General features: G+C 41.8%; 1 protein-coding gene across 1 annotated transcript; it reads left to right on the plus strand.

The window, feature by feature from the left end:
* The first annotated feature begins 6,863 nt into the window (after positions 1-6,863).
* On the plus strand, positions 6,864-22,411 carry LOC311061306 (uncharacterized protein). The gene is made up of 3 exons (XM_084079887.1): positions 6,864-6,996; positions 18,478-18,584; positions 20,865-22,411. The coding sequence occupies exons 2-3, from the start codon at positions 18,554-18,556 to the stop codon at positions 22,382-22,384; spliced, it is 1,551 nt and encodes a 516-aa protein (XP_083936013.1). The 5' UTR covers positions 6,864-6,996; positions 18,478-18,553; the 3' UTR covers positions 22,385-22,411.
* Positions 22,412-22,769: the final 358 nt, after the last annotated feature.

The raw sequence follows: 22,769 nt of genomic DNA on the forward strand, positions 1-22,769 counted from the left end.
CCTGCCTGTGTGGTTCTGCACTTAGGTCCAAAACTTGTCTCATATCGTGACAGGCAGTGACTCTGCTGTCCTAACATCAGTGGGGAGTTCATTCCACCACTGTGGGGCCTGAACAGAGAGAAGCTGTGACCGTGTAGATCGGCCAGAAGTACCTCTGGGCGACGGGGCAACCAGCCGCCTCGAGGCGGCAGACCGAAGTGGTCGGGCAGGGGTGTAAAGGCTTGAGCATAGCCTGCATGGAGATAAGAAGGAGCTGTTCCTTTCACTGCCCTATAGGCTAGCACCAGGGTATTAAACTGGATGTGAGCCACTACAGGAGCCAGTGTAGAGAACGGAGAAGGGTAGGTGTGTGGGAGAACTTGGGGCGGTTGAACACCAGACGAGCTGCAGCTTTCTGAACAAGCTCCAGAGGTCTGATGGCAGACGCCGGGTCACCACCAGCAAGGAGGGAGCTGCAGTAGTCCAGGCGGGAGATGACAAGAGCCTGGATGAGCACCTGCGCTGCCTTCTCAGTGAGGAAGGGGCGAATCCTCATGATGTTGTAGAGGAGGAATCTGCAGGAGCGTGTCACTGATGCGATGTTTGCCGAGAACGACAGTCGGTCGTCCAGGGTCACACACAGATTCCTCGTAGTCCGAGTTGACGTCACCACAGCATTATCAATGGTGATGGCCAGGTCTCGGGGTGGACAGCCCTTCCTCGAAAAGAATGACACACAGGAGCTCCAAACACGATTATTTCAGTCTTGCTTTTCCTTGTCCATGAAGTACCTTTTTTTGTGTGTCTGTACTTGACTTGAGTATTTGCATTGTTGGATACTTTTTGAGTCCACTAAATTTCTAGGAATTGAAAAAGGTGCATGAATGAACCACTTAAAGGTTTCATGACGTTCAGTTTTACCACACATTAAAAGTCTTTGTCATGGTCCTTCAAACGTGTATAAAAAGTTTTAACAAAAAAATCCACTCCATTGATCCATGGCAGGTGTTTTTCTCTTACATTTCTAAAGCCTTTTCAACTGCAATGAAAAAAGAAATGTTTGCCTGCGGGTGGCGAGCAGCTAACCACCGCCACCGTTGGCCCGGTCGCTGTGAAACTGCACACACACACACTCCCTGGATGCCACAGCAGAACCTCTGCCCCATATTTTTCAGATCAGCCTGTCATAGCGCCACCATGAGGCCGACTTTTGCAAAACACATTTTTGCATATTACTCCTACAGATTTGGTCCAAACAACACGCAAATTGGTACACAGTATCTCTATAGTCATGTAATCAACACGGATCTGTCCGATTTTCCATATTCCATCCTGATTGGCTAAAATTGGCTTCCAAAGTTTGCAGGATTGGTTCGTTTTGAACAAAATGCCTCAAATCATGAACGCAGCATGCGATTTCCGTGAAATTTTCCACGTAGATTCCCACTTGGCCCAGGAAGAAATGGCACTTGAAAACGTTCACATCAGCCTCATGGTGGCGCTATAACAGGCCGATTCACGTTTTACCTATAACTGCACCGATCTGCATGAAACTTTGCACGCACACCCCCTAGAGGCAAAGGAAAAACCTTTGCCCTGCATTTTTCACATCTGCCTTTTAGAGCGCCACCAGGAGGCTGACTTTTGTAAAATAAATGTTTTCCTCTTACTCCTTCAGATTCTGTCCAAAAAACACGCAAATCGGTACCCAGTATCTCTATAGTCATGTGATCAAGATGGATGTGTCCGATATTTCATATTCCATCCTACTTCCCCAACATTGACTTACAAAGTTTGCATATAGGTCCGTTTTTAAAAATTCCTCAAATCATGAACGCAGTGTGTGATTTCCGTGAAATTCTGTACACACATTCCCACTAGGCCGAGGAAGAAATGCCCCCCTTTTCACATTGGCCTGTTATAGCGCCACCAGCAGGTCTAATTTAGCAAACCACATTTTTGGAACAAAATCATGAATGCAGTGTCGGATTGCTGTGAAAAGCCTAAGAAGAAATGGAACCCTTTTCACATTGGCCTATTATAGCGCCACCATAGTGGTAGTGAGTTGACAATATTTTTTTCAATATTGTTTTTGTTCTAGTAATGCTAATAGAATTACACTTTTTTTGTTGGTGGGGGGGGGGGGGGGGGGATTTTGAAGGACTGACGGAGTTGACATGTTATGGTTGGGACACACCAGATAGTAATATTATTTAGTGCATTTATCAAAAAAGCTTACCAGAGCTTTCACATCTTTCCCGCCTTTTTTCAAACCCGGAAGTGAGACAGGGGACCTTAGGGCGGTTTCACACTATGGTCCGTTTGAATGAAACCGTTTCCGAGAACGAATGGCTTCTCCCAGTTGGCCAGCATTCACACTGGCCAAGATCCTTGCGCACTCGAGACCATTTAATTTCAACAGTAATTGTAAATATGTGCCTCATGGGGGCGCTGTTGACTATGGGGCTGTGGGCGAGAGCATGTCATTCACAGTCTAGAGTGAATAATAAAGTTTGACTGTGTTCCTGACGTTGTCTTGAGTTATAATAACAACAGATCAACAATACACAACCAAAGCAGTGTGTGCACTGGTCTTTGAAACCTCAAAATGTAACGTAGTCTGATGGTAATATGATATTGGCGTCACGGACGCATCCTTGGTATTTTAGCAGTAACGTCACGGACTAATCCTTGGTGTATTTATCCTTATATATACGTTCGCTACGTTTGTTTATTATTTTTCACGGCTCGTGCTACTCAAACACTAGCGGGATTATTATTTCTTGTCAACATTCAAGTAGAACTATGAGAAGATATAACCCAGCTAAAATAATGCGTCATTATAAAAATATATAAATGATATATGATTAGCAGTCCACTTCCTTCTCTTGGTACGGGTGGATTCACACTGCCGCGTTACGTTCCCGACTCCGCAGCAATCGGACCCGAGACTACCTCCCAAGGTGGTTTAGAGTACGGAACGGTGATCCGTTTCGGGGAACGATACGCAACGTTCACACTACCACAACATCAGCCAAGTGGCCCAGGGTGCGCACCCGGGACCATAGTGTGAAACCGCTATTAGAATATAGCTAAAACCTGTTTATGCCTGATTACATTACGTTTTTGAAGAAATCTGACGGAGTTGACAACAATCTTGGACACAACTTTAAAGGGCAAAAACACTTTTACAAAAAAAAACATTAAAAAGGTTGATGGCGAAAGTACATTCGTACACCTATGTTATCAATACACATGGTTAGTTCTTTTAATGCTTTAAAAAAAAAAAAATCTTTGAAGTTGTGAATCCTTGTCTTAGACAAGGGTGTTTTCTGTCAGAGTGCAAGTTTAGATGTAAAAAAAAAAGGAAACCAGACCATTTTTTAAAAATAAATCTTATGTAATTCATAATGTATAAATCCTTTAAGAATATATTTTCACCAAACTTTTTATAAATAATAATTTTAAATGTTTTGGTAGGACATGATTTGTCCCAATTATCAAGAATGGGTGTGTGCCCTAATTACTAATACTGTAGTATATTTCCATATGTTAGAAGTAATAGGATTGCAGGTCTACTTTGGGCTGCAGACAGAAGAGTGGATTCAGACCATTTGTGGGCTCCAGCCTGGCCGGGTGGGGGTACAATTAGCATTGACTATTGTCTTATCTTGGAGACAGTGCGTCTATCCATTTGTGATCAAGGCTGACACCTTTCCTTTCCTGACTCTTTACAGTTGCAAATGTGGAGAGCCAGAGAAGGTGGGGTCCCACCTAACAGGGCTGACACACCCACCCATGTACTTTTGTTAGATCTCACTACTATAAATATACTGTAAAATGTAGGCTTGAGTGTGTGTCAGAGGCCGGAGGGCCGCGCTTAGGGGAGCTGAGGCTCCCTAGGAAAGCTGTTTGTACTCTGTTTGTTCCATGAAATAAATCCGAAGCAACGAACCTCACTACGGAGTGATGTCTCATCCATTCTTCACCATTCATTCACATCTCTGGAACATCAAACTAACTGTACAATATGGCGTTGTTGGCAATTAGTATAGTGCATTAAAACCTGTAAGTCTGTGGTTTTAAGATACCACAATACCATTTATAAGCTTTCACTAGTGACAAAACTATTACTTGTAATGCAATAAGTCAGAGTGTATAATAATAACAAGGCAATAATTCTAATTTAGTGAAAATCTGCTTGCATTGAAACACATTGTTACAATTAACCCCGGTCAATGTGTTACAATTGCCCCTGATCGGCCAGCCATGATGAAATCCCATATTCTAGCTAGAAACACCTATCACATCAACAACTGCTATTTTCAAATGTCTAAAATATATATATACGGCTGAAGTGGGTAATGTGTGTTTTGTAATAATAATCAAAATATTCAAAGTAACTAGTAACTAAAGTGTTCAAATAATTGTAGTGAAGTAAAAGTACAATATTTGCCTCTGAGATGTAGTGGAGTAGAAGTAAAAGCACAAACTGGAAATACTCCAGTAAAGTAAAACATACCTTGAAATTGTACTTAAGTACAGTACTTGAGTAAATGTACTTAGTCACTTTACAGCACTGCATGTTTACAGCTGTAACAAAGTGGGTGACAGCTCCATCATTGCAGTTTCCAGAAATAAAAAGGAGAAATGCAATTGTACCACCTGCAATGTTCACCTTTGTCCACTTGAGGGAGACACAGACCATGGAATAAAAATGGGAGCTTGGCTATGAATGCTATTACATTAAAACAAGGAAATGTTTTAATATAACATTACTAAAGTATATAACACAGTCTTCCTTGGTTATTTTTCTACACACTAGCTGCAACAGGAGTGTAATAACCTTTACATTAAGGATAACTTACTTTATTGCTTGACTGAATTAATAATTAATTAATTAGCAGTGGTGTAAAGCACATTTACTCAAGTACTATATTTGAATACCACCCAACTCACTCCAAATCCAACTCACTCCATGAAGACTTAAGAAATATTCGCCCAACTCACTCCAGGGCTCGGCCAACTCACTCCAGGGCTGGGACAACTCCCTCCAGGACCAAAGACCAACTCCCTCCAGGACCAAAGCCAACTCACTCCAGGACCAACCCAACTCACTCCATGCAATGTCACCAGTGTAATATTGGTTCAATGTGTCAGTGGTGTAAAGTAACTAAGTACATTAACTTAAGTACTGTACGTATGTACAATGTTGGGTATTTGTGCGTTATTTGAGTATTCCCAACTTCCAATGGTTTTACCTCTACTCTACTACATATTATCCAAATATTACCATCTTGCAACCTTTTATATTTTTTAACCTTTTTTTCTATAATAATGCGGTTATGTTATAGTAACTGTGTTGTTTTACCTGTTGTTTTACACTGCCCCTTTTGTCAAATAAACTGTTCCATTCCTACATTTGACCTCTTGTGTTGTGTTATGAACAGCAGCTTGTAGCTTTTATATAAACCTGTGTATAAACCTGGTATTTAGAGCAGTGTTTCTTAAACCTTTGGGTTCATTTGGTTACATGCAATATAAAGAGAAACTTTGGATCCACTTTGGTTTGGGTCAAAAAACAAAACCTTAACGAGGAATATAACAACACCTCTTGATTTGACCAACAATAGAATAAGACATCTAACAAACACTGGACTCCAAGTGCCAAAGTGTTAACAGTCCAGGGCCATAGATACTGATACTGTTAAGGCTCAATAATAGCCTAACAAGACGGGGGCCAGCGAGCCCCCCCCCCCCCAGAACCATTAAGTTGTTTTGTAGAGACAGTATTTAAAACTTTAACCAACTTTAACCAATTCCTCAATATTGTACTTAATTCCTCAATATTGTACTTAAGCACAAATGTCTTCCTCAATAATAATTTGTGTGTGCAAATTAAATTTGTGGAAACTTTAACCAAGCCTAAAACAGAATAGAGTTAAAAGTAAGAAATTCCTCAATATTGTACTTAATTCCTCAATATTGTACTTAAGCACAAATGTCTTCCTCAATAATAATTTGTGGAGTGTGCAAATTAAATTTGTGGAGTGAGTTGTCCTCTGCTGTGGAGGGAGTTGGCCAAGTGTGTGGAGGGAGTTGGCCAAGTGTGTGGAGTGAGTTGGGCTCTGCTGTGGAGGGAGATGTCTGTAGTGAGTTGGGCGCGATTTGGAGTGAGTTGGATTTGGAGTGAGTTGGGCTGTTACCCTATATTTACTCCAGTAAATTAAAGTACCTCAAAACTGTACTTGAGTATTTCCAATTTTCTTCTACTCCACTACATTTCAGAGGCAAATATTATACTTTTACTTCAATACCATTATTTGTAAACTTAAGTTTAGTTACTTGCAGATATACATTATTATATAATAAAACATACATTACCCACTTTAGCTACTAACTTTTACTAATTAATTTATACCTAGTCTATTTGAAAATAGCCGGTCCATCGTGTTGTGAGCTTGTAGATCTGCTATTTTTTAACTTTTTAGTACTTTTACTTTTGGTACTTTAAGTATATTCTGATGCCAATACTTTTGTACTTTTACTCTTTACTCAAATAACATCTTGAACACAGGCCTTTTACTTGTAACAGATAATGTCTTACATGATGGTATTGATACTTTTACTGAATTTGCCTGCCTGCCTGCCTGCCCACCCGTCTGCCTGCCTGTCTGCCCACCCGTCTGTCTGTCTGCCTGCCTGCCTGCCTGCCTGTCTGTCTGTCTGTCTGTCTGTCTGTCTGTCTGTCTGTCTGTCTGTCTGTCTGTCTGTCTGTAGTGACAGTTACACACCTCCTCCACCAGAGGGCGAAGAGCATAACCTCCAACCGTTGGAACCCTTTACTGCGCATGCGTCAAACACGTTGACCAGGAAGTAACGTGGTGTAGCTTTTCATGGCAACAAAACATCCACACGGGATGAGAAACGGCTTTTCATTGAACAACAGGGGAATATTAAACAACACAGACTTCCTCTTCGACTTCCTCTTCGACGGATAACATCCGTGGCTTGAAGGTAAACACTTTATATTTGACATGTGTTCATGAAATACGGAGCTTCACCTATACTGTGCTAGTAGCTGTAGTATACAACCCTCGTAGACGTATTTATGATTCTGACGTTTTCAATCTACGAGAGTTGTAGGGTTCACGCCCCATGGAGACATGGACTTTCTGCACTATGCCCCTCAGATACTCCAAACGTGTACACATTGAAAATAAAGGTGCTTACCCCAAAGCCCCAAATGTTAACTACTTCTACGCGGTAGTAGTTTAATGTAATAATCCATATATTTCAATAAAGAAGTGTTTTAATGCCGTCTGTGGCCGAACGCCATTTTTTCACCCTCGTTTACTTCCTGTTTACATTAGTGTAATTCCGGGTTTCACCGGATGCGCCCCCTCACTACCCGTCACTACCGCCCATTGGGAACTTCCGACAGAATCGGCCGCAGACGGCATTAAAACACTTCTGTGTTCCCCAGCTAAATGATGGATAGTTAGGAACCAAATGGACCCTCATGGGTCTGTAACTCTGACTGAAAGTGTACAAATGGAACCAATTGGTTCCATTTGTACACTCTCAGAGTTAAATTAACATTGATTTTACTATATAAATTGGGGTCCCAGAGATAGAAATGCCATTATATGGGGTCCGTAGCCTAATGCATGTCAAACTGGGGGCTCCTTGAAATTAAAATGGTTGAAAATCACTGCAAGAGCCATAAAAGTCTTCTCTTATGGGTGTCCCTGGCATATCTTTTCAAATGGGGGTCCGCAGGCTAATAAGTGTCAATTTGGGGGTCCTTGACACGAAAAAGTTTGAGAACCACTGGTGTAGAAGATCTTACACTACCAACTCATTAGGACCTACATTTAACACGTGCATTTATACTGCCTAAATATCACATCAATGATAATAGTACATTGGTACGTAAGAGGAAGGCTAGCAAAGACACACGTTACAGTTATGACCGTGTGTGGGTGGGTGTGTGTGCGTGCTTGACATTACGTTTTTGAGGCACGTGGCCTTCTGACAAGTAAATTATTAAAGTTATTGTCTGTGTAAAAAATTCACTCATATTGATGAGATGGAATACGTGTAATCATAGAACCATTAGTTTGATTGGTTGTTTATCATAAAACACAAAATAAGAAAACACTATAATGTGGCCATTAGTGTTTGTCTCTATTTTATATTTATAGAATGGGGAAGGCCATTTAAAAACGTATTTGGAGCTGACCCAAATAGATTGGAGCTTCGAAGCTTTCTTCGATGGCACAGGATTTGAATGTGAAAAAATAAAGACTATTTGTATTTTGGTTTAGTTTTTAAACTATATATTTCTTTTAAAAAAAATCAAAATAGACGGATCTACAAGCCCACAATGCTTTGCAGCATGACATGTTGAGAGCTTGTAGATCTGCTCCTCTTCAAAGCCAATGTGAGCAGTGTTGCCAGATTGTGCGAGAGGAATAAGCAACCAGGTCTATGAAAACAAGCCCAAAAGAAGCGACTATAGGCCACGAGAGCAGGGGTGTATTGGGGATTTTTTCCCAGCAGGACGGTATTTTAATGACGTCTTGCGGGCATGGTATGCACGTGGACACCGTGTACATTTTAATTTACCAAAAAGTAGGAAACGTTTGTATAGGAAATGTTTTTTTAGCCTTTTTTGGCTCTTTTAAACTAACTAGAGTAGGGCGGCCGGCCCGCTAGCCGTGCACGGGGCCCCGCGCACGGGGTACCAAAATGGTGGGATAAAAATTTCCTAAAGAAAAGTAAAAGAAATAAAATAAAAAAAAGATATATATATATTTTTTCTCCTGGGGGTCCGCGGACCCTGGGAGTGTTGGTACCCCCGCGGACCCCCGTGGAACATGGCGGACCCCTTCGCCTGTTCTTTTTTTTTCATTAAGGTGGTTGCTTTTTTCTGGCGCAAATGTGGCAACACTGATATTTTCTTGTGTTTTGTGCTTGTCTTCTTTTGGCAACGTGGCAACGCAGATAGCGAGTGTGTGTTGACTGTGTACTTGTTGTGGGGACATGACAAAGTCGGCTGCGTGTTTTTTTTTGTGTTTGGGATGTACATGGCACGTGAATGACGGACATATTGTGATACAGACATGACTGAAGTGAAAGCAACGGCCTGGGTCATCAAAAAGGTAAGCTAGAGGGGGGGGTTGAAGCGAAGGACGCGCTTGTGGTGTTGTTCTGGCGATGCAGAGATGTGGAGATTTAAATGGCGGCCGCTTCGTGTTGTTTCGGCTGTGCCCGTCGGCGTTCGGTGTCGGTGGTGCGCACGGTAAACGGTACGAAACTGTTTCCTCTTCCGTTGTGGCCGTAATGTGGTGAGTGGAATTAATTATGTTGCGACGTGGAAAATGTGTAGTGAGCAATGTGACGTTGCCTAATACCCACGTAAATTCAGCGCGCACGTTGTCGCTACTGTGTTGGCGTGACGTGGTGTGTAGTTGTTGTGTTTAGTCAAAATCAGTGCTGTGGGTATGGCGTCAGCGGCAAGGCGGAAGTCAATCCTCGTTTATATAAGTAGATAAAAACTCAAGGAATGTCATGCCATGTAGTAAGTTTTTTTTTTTTTTTGATCTCTGAAGTTGCTTAGAATCCCTTTGTTCCAGGTTTTGTGATAATAATCTAAATCTACAAAGTAACTAGAAACTAAAGTTTTCAAATAAATGTAGTGGAGTAAAAGTACAATATTTGGATCTGAGATGCAGTGAAAGTATTGGACATACTCAAGTAATGTACAAATACCTCAAAATTGTACTTGCTACAGTACTTAAGTAAATGTACTTAGTTACTTTACACCACTGCGTTTCACGTGAGGGAAGTCCTCTGACTTCTCAGCCTTGGTCATGAGGATCAACATCCTCAAACTGGGGCACGGTGGCGCAGTCGGTAGCGCTGTCTCCTCACAGCTAGAAGGTCCTGGGTTCGATTATCACTGGGGGCGTGTCCTCTCTTCCACGTCATCAGCGCCCATACCCTAGGTGGGGTTGGAGAAAGGGCCTACTCTGTTTGGGTTTGCATGTTCTCCCCGTGTCTCCTAGGGTAGTTAATACTCTCACAAAAACATGTAGTAATCCTGGGCGCTATACTGCCTCCCCCATGACAGCCGGGGCGCCTGATGGAGGGGAAGGGAACTGGTTGGATTAACGTGTTCCTTCCACGCGCTACGTCCTACCGGGGAACCTCCCCCCTGTCAGGTGATAAGAAGGCTCTCTAAGTTGTCTCTCATGCTTTGAAGGAGGCATGAGCTCGGCCCTGGGCTCCCTAGGCTGGTGAGGCGAGTGTAGCGCCCAGGATCACTTAGAAAATTGGCACCGGGTGAAAAAAAGGTTACAAAATCGTGGGACAAAAAAAGACATCCTCAAACTGCCCCATAAGAGAAGATCTTAGTTGTCTTTTGGGAAAACTGGGCTCTATCTTTCTGTATATTATTGTGTTTTAGTGCCCAGTTCACTGATAACCGTAGTGACCATAGACTAGGGTATAGCATATGCAGCTATGAATTGAATCTTCCCTGGTTATTTAGGTTGAGCCATGGTCACTCAAGTTTCCTGATAGCATTAACAATGTTGGCACCGTTGTCTGTGGTAACACATGCCACTTTTCCCCTCGTGATCCCCCATGCTTGAACGCATTCTTGCAGTTCTTCTGCTAGGACATCAGCTGTGTGGTCATCGGGGACGCATGTCGACATTTTTGCTTCCAGACCCCAAGTTGGCGTAATGTAATGAGCTGTGAGACCCGTGTAGGGGACCATGTTGGTAGCTAACCACACATCCGTTGTCAGCTCGAAAAGTCTGCTGCCACCCAGCCCAGGTAGCTCACACTGCTAGTATGAGCTACCTGTAGACATGTTTGGAGTAACTCCTTAACACATTGAGTGCAGGTTACTATGCATCCAAATCATCATCAGAGTGCCAGCGTTTTTTACCATGTTTTGACGATCTTTGGACAGCCGCAGAAGACACAACGTGCACGCTGATGTAAAAACCCGTCTATCCACTTTAACAATAACATTTCTACCGTGATCGGCCATTTTGGAGCGATAGCCTGTTGAAAACGGCTGGTTTTCACCATAAAAAAAAAATCTGATTTAGGAGTGTTTTTCAACAAATCCTAACATAGGAATGGACGGAAGTGATATTTTTTTGGGATGACGTCACATCCGTCGATTCGTTCTAGCAGAGTCGAGGGATCATTCCTAAGTTGCGTTAGAGCGCCCTCTTGTGGAATCCTCCCTCTTTTTAAAAAAAAAAGCCGTAGATCTACGTTTATGGCACCAGACGGTTGGATTTGAGATGACGTAGATCTACGTCCTTGGCACTAAGGATGGGCAATATTGTCTATATGGCGATATATCGCGATATTTTATTTCCCGATACTGTATCGATACTCCAGGCCGCCGTATCGCGATACTTTTTGGAGAAAAAAAATATATATATTCAAAGATTTTCCCAAATGTTCATGATTTTTCAACCGAAGGGGGAAAGAAAGCCTGTTCCATGTTGTTATAGCAGCCAATTTGTTTGTTTGTTATATAGTTTCCATGCATAGAAACCAAAGTGCAGTCCTGACTCCTGACACTCCACTGCCTCTAGATGTCGCACTCACTAGTTCTCCTTCCCATTCAGTGAGGACTCTTCATCATTATCGTCATCAGTAGGAGACAAAGACAACATGGCGGCGAACGAGAACAACAACATTAGCGCAGCGCCTTCAGCTTTTAAAGCTGATGTTTGGGTGCACTTTGGGTTCAAAGAAAAAGGAGGAAGCAAGGACTTGGACAAAAGTAATGCGGTCTGCAAGCTTTGTAATTCTACGGTGAAATATTCAGGAAACACGACCAACTTGAGATCTCACTTAAAACGACGCCACTCTGATACATTAACACAGCCACTGCAGCCACCGAAACGTGTGGTGGATCCAAAGCAGACTACGCTGGATGGATCCAACCTGCTTCCATCTGGCTGCTTTCGTGCACAGAAGATTACCGAGTCGATTGTGCATTTCATTTGTCAAGATCTGCGGCCTTACAGTGTCGTTGAAAACCGCGGATTCAGGCTCATGGTGAACACTTTGGATCCCCGCTATGCGATCCCGACCTTAACGTGCCTAACATGTACAATGAGGTGAAGATTAAAGTATAGACATCTCTGAGCTCTGCAGAGAGAGTGGCCTTAACGTCTGACGGGTGGACATCACAAGCCGTCTAAACGTATGTTACGATTGCGTCCCACCACTTCTCCCAGGACTGGAAGCTGATTTCACTCGTTTTGAAGACGAGGGTAATGGTCGAGAGACATACCAGCCTGAACATCTCTGAGTTACTTAAAGAAGCAATGAATGGGGCATAGAAGAAAAGGACCCAGTCATCGTCACAGATAATGCGTCCAACATGACCAACCCAGCGCAGATTCACACCCTGAATCTAGCTGCACAGTGCGCACTGAAGCTCCCAACAGTTGCATGCTTTCCGGGGAGAGTGAGACGTATAACAAGCTTTTTCAGACGCAGCACCAACGCCACCAATGTTTTGAAGCAAAAACAAGATCTGCTCGATCTGGACGACCACAAGCTGCTGACTGACGTTGTACTGAACCCCATTTATTTTGTTTAGAAAACTACACCTTCTGCTGGACGTATTATGTATAGCACTGGGTTTATGTGTAGCACAGAGTGGAAATTAGTGCCAATAGACCCTATTAGGTTCAGCTTGCATACTAGCAGCAAAGCAAAAAGCAGTTCAGTTTGGCTGCAGACCACAAACATTCTTCAGCCTTGGTCAACATATGTCTTTTTACAAAATATTCAAAGTAATAGCTACTTTAAGACAAAACACTGGACTGGCTTGAAGCTTTATTGTTCGCTAACTGTCAAACTGCTTTATTGTTCGCTAACTGTCGAACTGTTGTTGACTCACAATAGAGAGGACAGTATAGACGTTGCTACCAGATGGAACAGTGCCCACGACATGCTAGAGCATTAACTGGAGCAGCAGCCCTCCTCTCAGCAGAGGTTAGGAAGAGTGAGAAGGACATCTGCACCCTCAGTGAGTCAGACGTAACATCTGCGGAAGAAATTGTTGCCGCTATGAAGCCCATGAAGGTAGCTACACTTATCATGTCAGCGGAGAAAAGCCCAACACTATCAGTTCTGGCACCCCTCCATGCACAGCTGTTTCATGATGTACGAGTGAACCCCACTGATTCTGCCTTGACAAGGGCTATCAAATCTGCCATATGCACGGATCTTCAGAAGAGGTACCAGGACCAGCAGAAGGAGAGTCTCTACATGGCCTCAGCTATCGATCCAAGGTTTAAGGCCATGCCCTTCCTTTCTGATGATGAACGCCATGACATCAATGAGAGAGTCATCACATAAGTTGCAAGGAGCCAGGACGCATTGCGGCTAAGTTAAAGCTACGAAAGCTAACTAGCTACTGTATGCTATTAAACGGACTGCTTTGTAAAAAGTTTGTAGTCAATACAACATTTATCTAAAAATAACTACCATTTTCACTTGACATAGAAACAAGGTGAAAGTTAGTCCAATACAATCATCAATACCAGAGATGCTCGTAGGCCTGCGTCCTGCGTCGCTGACGCACCATATTGCGAAAGGACGCATTCATGACAACTCTAGTGCGTCCATGGGACGCAGCTCCGATTAGCTCCGATAATATATAATATTTGTCAGCTGTGATCTACATGGACTCTCTCGGTTAGGCACCGTTGGTGGAGAAGTATAACTCTCCGGTTAGACACCGTTGTACTGGAGAAGTATAACTCGGTTAAACGGCGTTGTGTGGCAGAAGCAGCAGCACAGCCCCTCGCTGTTAGTCTACGCTACTCACACAGAGAGAGAGAGAGAGAGACGGCATGAGGACCTGCTCTTAAACGTGTTAAAACGTCTTGGATAGACCACTGTCTGGAATAATAACTGATCATCATACATACAGGTCTACTACTAATCTTTGTTGCTGTTGTCATCTTAAATTGACCAGCCAAAGTAAAATCCCCGATTTTAGAGTGTTCTCCCACTTGCTTGGAGATCAGAGTGAGTGGTGGATTAACGCATGTTGCCAATCAGCTGTGTAACATTAGCAGGTTAACGATGGCTCGTTGATCCTATGCATTTGACCCTGATTTGACCACAAAGGCAAACAAAAGGCAAGCACTAATTAATGGCAGCTGTAAGTAACCGGTTGTATATCGTCTGTGTCTTGTGTATGTTTAATAGGCAACTGGATGTTTTCTGTAGCTTAGAGATATCATAACAATTAATTCCCTGAAGAGGGTAGACCCTCTCCCTCATGCTAAACTTAAAGTGACTTATAAGGTTCCACTTCTCCTCAAAAAGACAACTTTATTTTCCTTTCTCAATGACAAGCCTAATAGTATTATTGCATGTTGACTATGTGCAATAACTGCAAGCCAATGTTCATAGGCATTGTCAGTATTTGTCTTCATTATTTCTTGAATTCCTATTTCTTTATTTGCCAATACTTCCACTGTAAGCCAGTGTTTTCAGTCTACACAATGAATAGTAAAAATAAATTCTACATTCATAAATAATACAAAATAAAATAATAATAATGATTAAAAGGTTCTATGATTAAATGTATTCTATTGGTCAAAGGTATGTTAAATCCACCTGTTGCCCACTACTAGTATTTCTTACCATAAGGTGTGCTAATACTACAGAATCATATACATTTGAAAAAATATATTTATGATTTTTTAATATATGTATATATATCGGTATCGGTCTTGAAAAGCAGGAACGGGTCGCACTGATCTAGATCTGCTATTTTCACAATATGTATCTGTGGAACTGAATCAAACTAAATTAAGTGCCTCAACTCCTAATTCCTCAGGGTGGGGGGTCCCCAGTTAAAATATGATTATTTTGGGGGGTCGCTGCCTGAAAAGGTTGAGATCCACTGCATCAGGATATAATGTACACAGTCACACACGCATAGAAGATATGGAGATTGGAGATCAAAGAAAACGATAGGGGGGGGACGTGTAATTGGGGACCCATAAAATGTCCCTGGGACCCATCTAAAAGACCACCCTTGCATCCCAGGACCCATTACATTGAAAACCTAGCAACATCACTGCAATACAAATATTTTGATTTTAAAATGGTTAAAAGGCATAAATAAATACATAGATAAATGTAAAAGATTTAAATGTGAAAGTTTTAAAAAGCCTAAAAAATGAATATAGTAAAAATATTTTTAGTTATTAAAACATTGACATTCATGTTACATAATGTTGCAGTATTGAATTTTTGGGGCTCAAAATTGTTACTGATTCACTAATTCACAGATATAAAAAAAAACAAATTTAATATGGTGTGTGTGTGTGTGTGTGTGTGTGTGTGTGTGTGTGTGTGTGTGTGTGTGTGTGTGTGTGTGTGTGTGTGTGTGTGTGTGTGTGTGTGTGTGTGTGTGTGTGTGTGTGTGTTGCTGTTTTTCAGCAGAGAGAGACTGGAGTGGCGACAGGAGAGGCTGATGTGGAGGTCGAGGAGGAGGAGGAGGAGGAGGAGGAGGAGGGGGGCAATGAAGAAACTCCTGTGCGTGTGCAGGATGGCATCGCTGCAGCCCCAATCAAGAGAGGTTCCTGCAATCTAGCTGACCTACTTGGTGAAACATATGCTACTGGTCCTGCAAAGAAGCTGAAATCCACACAGGACCAGGCAGCAGAGGAGGTGGCAAGATACATGGAGGTGCCCCCCATGTCACTTAAAGGAGTTGAAGGAGCAGCAGCCAATCCACTGGACTGGTAGCCTCGGAAACCCATGCCTTTTTTTTTGTTTCAAAAGAAAAAAAGCCTGGGAGAACCTTGCAGGAACGCTGGTCTTAGGACCTTGTTATCTCCTAACCGATCAGAGTGCTCCAAACCCAGGCGCTGGAATCCAGCGCCTGGGTTTGGCTCCGCCCTTCAAGACCATCGATTGGGCTCGTTCTTTCAGTCTACTGGACTGGTGGAAGGAGCATCAGAGGGAGTATCCACTCTTGTTACACCTTGCAAAGATGTACATGTGTATCCCAGGTATAAGTGTCAGCTCAGAGAGAGTCTCTACCACAGGGGATATAATCACAGCACAGAGGAGTCTGCTTACCTCAGCCCATCTTGGTGAAATTCTCTTCCTGAATGAAAATGTAGGCCAAGCCTGCTATTGTACCATGACTACCATCCATGTGTTTGCGAGTTCAGGTTTTCCACATTGAACAGGCCCAAAGTTACCCAGCTAAAAGCTTGGATACTTGTATGCAAGTTCCACAAGAGTTCATATCAAACAAAGTATAATGGACACTTGCAAACAACTTTTGAGTTAGACCACTACTACATGGTCATGGTTACATTGCTTTAATGTGTTGATTTTATAGCATACTTATTACTTACTACCTCACTGCCTCAGTGTCATCACTGTCGTGACAGTTTTATTGATTTCGTTCATATAATGCACAAATTGTTTTCACTACGTTTTAAACATTTAAACATTTAAAGTTCTGTGTGTGTGTGTGCTTACTAGCGCTTAGTGATAGAATATAATATGTATGCATATGCCTGTGGCATTTATTTCTCCCTCTACATAAATTTGATTTACATGTGAGATTCGAGAATACTTATGTTAAAAATGACGAATACTAGTCTAAATGCACTTTAATTTCCATGTTGCCGTCAGTGTTTCTGTTTAATAGTGACACCAACAGAACAATAAGAATAACATAATAATAATAAGAATTTTGCACAATGAATGCACACGTGCAGTGCACTTTATTGTTTTTTGTATTAATTAATGACTGCAGTGTGCAGTCACAGAGCACTTTATTTTTGTATTTACTGCAGTGTGTGCAGTGCACTTTATTTTTGTATTAATGACTAGTGCAGACAGTGAGTGTGCAGTGCACATAATGTTTTGTATTGATTATGACTGCAGTGGCAGTGTGCAGTGCACTTTATTTTGTTATTGATATGGCAGGCTTGGAAGTTGGCAGCTAGATTCATTCAGTCAGTGTGTTCACTGTTCAGGTACTTCAGTAAGTGCAAATTTGCAATTTTGCATACCGTTCAATAAATGAAAGTTTGAAAGAAATCAAAATGGTTTTGACTCAATTTGTCCCATGAGTTATCAATATATATATAATGTGATTGTGATGTACAATGCATGCATGTTATTAGACTTCCCAGGGCAGGTGCCAGGTGGTACACTTCACATGTTCAGCTCTATAAAAACAAAACTGTAAATTCTGTAGAATATCGCAATATATTGCAATATGTATCGTATCGCAATATATCGTGATATCGCAATATATGGCAATATGTATCGTATCACAATTTATAGTGATATAATCGTATCGTGATCGTGTGTTAAATGATTGCTTTTCTACAGCATGAGCTATTTGGATACAGCCATTGTGCATTGTATCCATCTCGGGATATTCTTTTTGTACTTTGCACTTCTGGCAAAGGCTCTAAGGGTTTAGGGCTGGTGAAGCTGAGTTGTTCCACTTGTTGGCGACAGTGCCGTTTCTTTCGGTGCAAGTTTGGAATGCTCTGTTGGATGGTGAATCTGCAAATGCTTGTGTACATTTTTTTGTATCGGAATCTTTTGACGGCACAACTCTCTTTCAAAGACTACAAACGGCTTTAGGTGTGTCTTTGGGCTGGCTCAAATCCAAAATGATCCCAAATAGGGGATTTTGTGTTCTTCTTGGCAACAAACTCTTATATCTGTACATCCACAGTTAAAATGTTCTCTTCCACCTGGCTTCACCATGGGGGCCGGGCGGGGCCGGACGCTTCTCTCGAGTTAATTCATTTTCTCGCGTGAATATATCGGCAATCGGCAATATTTTAGCCGATGATGGTCGGTGGGAAAATGAGTCCAACCTTTAGTGTGCATGCACACTTTTAAAAAGAAGCACTTTAGGCAGAATTCCCAAGCAGACAACAGAAGCTATTTATTGTATGTAAATACAAAAAGCAGGAGTTGGCTTATTTCACATGCCAGAGTGACTAGTGGTTAGTCTACCTAATTTCCCAGCCAAAGAGGAAATCTGCACACCATTGGTTGTTGGCACGTGTATACACATTGACTGCCAGGAATGAATCAATGATTTTATCCTTGCCAGCGGTTTTACCTTATTTTGTCTCTTCTATCCACCAGAACAAAAACCTTTGTACTGCGATCGTCCGTTCTGTTGTTATATGGCTCGTTTTCACCAAAAAACGCAGCCTGGGAGAAGAAATCCGAGCTAGATGTGTTTTTCTTTTAGGATGTAATTTCTGCTTCGATCATTCTTTCGCAGTCAAGAGATCATCCATAGGTTGGCGAAGAGCGCTCTCTTGCGTAATCACTAAAACATTTTTTTTTCAAAGAGCGCATATAGGTTTTTTGTATGTAACGTTGCTGAATGATAGTAAAAGGTCTTTCTACCTGTGATTTCCACAGACCACCACAGGGAGAGGTCTACAATATCAAGATTCAACGTTGTCTGAGGAACACCGAGAGACTGCTTGGTGCAAGGATGCAACCTGTTGTAAAGTTGTACAGGATAGGTATGTCGTTTTATTTACTGCTGACTACTACAGAGAGAGGTCTGTGATAACAGGCAGACTCACATGTTCATAGCTATTATCAAATGAATATGCCACATAATTATTTGTTGGTGGCAGGTATTTTATTATACTTGATATGTACAAAAGGTGAGAAAATAAACTTTAAAATGAATTTACTTTATAATAATTTGCTTTTTTACTTTAAGCGCCCAATACATTGTCAATGGCCATATAAAGGGTAGCAACAGCAAATAACACATGAGTCTATACCTGTTACAATGCTATATACCCCACAACAACTCATCATACCAGATTGCTCGTATGCTGAGTTGCTAGTGCCAGGATTCGATCCCATGACCTTGTTGTTCAGAGTCAAGAGCTCTTCCGACTGAGCTACCCAGACACAATAATACACTTAATATTAATAATAAACGTTATTTATATAGCACCTTTCATGACATAAATGCAGCTCAAAGTGCTTTACAGAGCAAAAAACACAAAACAAAAACAAAAGACAAAAAAATTAAACAATGGCTTAAAAATAATGGCTAAACAATACATAACAGGCAATGAGCAAAACATTAAAGACATGAAGAACAACACAGATATTTAGAAGAGAAAAAATCAACTAAAAACAAGAGTGAAGACATAAGTTTTGAGCTGTGCTTTAAAACTTTCCACAGAGGGTGCCTGTCTTAGGTAATGGGAGTTTATTCCAAGCCGTCGGCCCTTAGAAGCAGAATGCTGCTTCACCGTGTTTTTACATGACATTTCAGGCACTTAGAGTAGGCCAGCACTAGAAGACCTGAGGGGGCGGTTTGGAACATATCTAGGGAGGAGGTCATAGAGGTAGGAGGGTGCCAGACCATTGACAGTTTTATAAACAAGTCAAATATTTTTTAAATCAATCCTAAAAACAACCGGGAGCCAATGTAGTAGTGATAATACTGGAGTAATGTGTTCTCTCATCTTAGTTTTAGTTAAAACTATGGCTGCCACATTTTGAACTAGTTGTAATCTGTCAGTTGTTTGCTTTGGCAGGCCAGAGAAAAGTGCTTTACAGTAATCAAGCCGAGAGAAAACAAAAACGTGGATCAACGTTTTTGCATCGTCCAACGACAGATAGGCTCTAATTTGTGCAATATTTCTCAGATGGAAAAAGCAATCTTGATAACATGACTAATATGTTTATTACAATTCAATTCAGAATCAATAATAACACAAGAAATGATGTACATTGACATTCCATGAACGTGCAATTTTTACACTACAGATATATTTTGTTATATCACCAAGTTCGCACGGGTCTGCTCCGATTTAATCCAAAGATCTAAGCTGTGTGATGTATACATTTTGAGTTAAGACCATTAATATCAACCCATGTCCCTCTGCACTCCAGCAATCAGTACATATGGTGATGTCTAGCCATGGTGACGTCTAGCCAGTCATTGCTTAGTGGTGCTGCAAAGTAACTAAGTACATTTACTCAAATACTATACAAGTGCCTACAATGCACAGAACACTTTTAGGTACTTTTACTTGACTTTCCATTTTTGTTAATTCTACTCTACCAATATTATAGCATTTGACAGCTTTAGATATGTGTTACTTTCCAGGTATTATTAATACAAAACCTACAGTAACCACATACAGCCGACTCCCACCCTCACACACACACCCCATACCACCTCCCACACCACATAGCCCCCTATGTCATACTTCGACTATTCAAAAAAACAGATGTATAATGTGATGCGTTGTGAGCTTGTTAGCCTCGATCTCCAGGCTTTTATTGTTTAGTTTTGCTCAAAAATAAAAACCTGGACCAGTGCGTCGGTGTACCCGGTATAGGAGGTGTTTCATTTCCCCAACCAACCAGAGTGCAGTGGGCGTCGCTCGTCGCTCGTGATGTTGTGTTGACGGGGCGGGGGCTGACGGACAGATCGGTGAACCAATGGGATCACACGCATTCTCTTGCCGGAGATGTTAAACCCGCCCCTCTAGGCACCAAAGCAGGAGGGCTAGTGCAGCCTATGAGCTTGTAGATCTTCTATTTTGGAAAAAAGCTTGACAATCGCAAAGTACATTTACTACTATTGACCTTTTTGTACATTTCAAGCTCCAATTTAACTCTAATGGTGTGTATTGGTCAACATAACCCCACACAACTCCCCCCACACCCCCCAAAATAGGGTTGTCTTGCCTTCCTAAATCTCAGAGATTAAAGGGGTAGTTAACTATTGTTCTAATTAAAACCTTTTAATTGTATCTTATTCCTAGACTTCCTGCACCTCCCTGTGTGTAAAGATGAGGTTTCCGCTGAACAGCAGGAGAGGAACTTCAGTCTGATCCACGTGGAACCAGAAGCTCCACAGATGAAAGAGGAACATGAGGAGACACTTCAAAGACCAGAGGAGGCTGAAAAGTCAACACAGACATTACTAGCAGTTAAAAGTGAAGATGACGATGCAAACATAGAGACAGAGCCTGTAGCCAGCACCTCAACTCAACGCATGGAAACACAAGCTTATGTAGAGTACTGGGTACCATCACAGCCAACTAGTGATGACCAGCTCGTCTCGTCACACTGTTCTGAATCTGACACTGGAGACATTGATGACTGGGAGGAAACCAGGGAAGGTCACTCAGCTTTAAAAACACTGAAATCACACAAAACACAACATGTGGAAGGAAACATAGTGTCTGTGAGCCACAAGCTGCCCCAGGACCTGAAATCATCAAAACACTGCAAGAGGAATGACACAGGGAAGAAAAGCTATAGTTGTACAGTGTGTGGCAAAATGTTTAAACAAAAGGGACATCTGAAGAGACACTCAAAGATTCATACAGGGGAAAAGCTATGTGCTTGTATAGTTTGTGGTAAAGGCTTTGCTGAAATGTCTCGTCTAAAAAGACACATGGTGACTCATACAGGAGAAAAATCATTTCCTTGTACAGTTTGTGAACAAAGTTTTAGTCATAGCAATGGTCTGAAAATGCACATGCTGACTCATACAGGGGAAAAGCCCTTCCCTTGTACAAATTGTGGTAAAGGCTTTTCTGAAATGAGTAATCTAAATGCACACATGAGGACTCATTCAGGGGAAAAGCCCTTTACTTGTACAGTTTGTGAAAAAAGATTTAGTCAAAATGCTCATTTAAAAACACACATGAGTACTCATACAGGGGAAAAGCCCTTTGCTTGTACAGTTTGTGAACAAAGATTTAGTCAAAATGCTCTACTGAAAAGACACATAAGTATTCATACAGGAAAAAGGGCTTTCATTTGTACAGTTTGTGGTAAAGGCTGTAGTCAAAAAAGTGATCTAAAAACGCATATGAGGACTCATACAGGCGAACAGCCCTATGCTTGTACAGTGTGTGAACAACGTTTCAGTCACAGTAAAAGTCTAAAATCACACATGGTGACTCATACAGGGGTAAAGGCCTTTCTTTGTACAGTTTGTGGTAAAGACTTTCGTCAAAGAAGTGTTTTAAATACACACATGAGGACTCATACAGGGGAAAAGCCCTTTGCTTGTACAGTTTGTGAAAAAACTTTTAGTTCAAACAATCTAAAAACACACATGAGAACTCATACAGGAGAAAAGCCCTTTGCTTGTACAATTTGTGCGAAAGCCTTTGGCCAAAAGGAAAATCTAACAAAACACATGAGGACTCATACAGGGGAAAAGCCTTTTAATTGTACAGTTTGCAAGCAAAGTTTCCGTCAAGATGGCCCACTTAAAACACACATGAGAACTCATACACGCGAAAAGCCCTTTGCTTGTACAGTTTGATCAGAGATTCAGTCAAAACAGTAATTTAAAAACCACACCCTGTGTGAAGGTAGCGGCGCCTTTGATACATTTTGTCATCGATATTTGTTTATAATGTGTTTATAGCCATGTGTCACGTGAAGCAATCGCTTGACCAATCACTTTGTTGACGGGTCTGACCAATCAGAGCGTTGACGGGCCTGACCATCAGAGTGTTGACGGGTCTGACCAATCAGAGCGTTGACGGGTCTGACCAATCAGAGCGGACGGCTCTGACCAATCAGAGCGTTGACGGGTCTGACCAATCAGAGCGTTGACGGGTCTGACCAATCAGAGCGTTGACGGTTCTGACCAATCAGAGCGTTGACGGTGAACACGGACAAAGTCAGGTAGAGCACACGCAAGA

Source organism: Gymnoscopelus microlampas (assembly GCF_963454915.1).
Source record: "Gymnoscopelus microlampas genome assembly, chromosome: 15".
NCBI classification, from domain to species: Eukaryota; Metazoa; Chordata; class Actinopteri; order Myctophiformes; family Myctophidae; genus Gymnoscopelus; species Gymnoscopelus microlampas.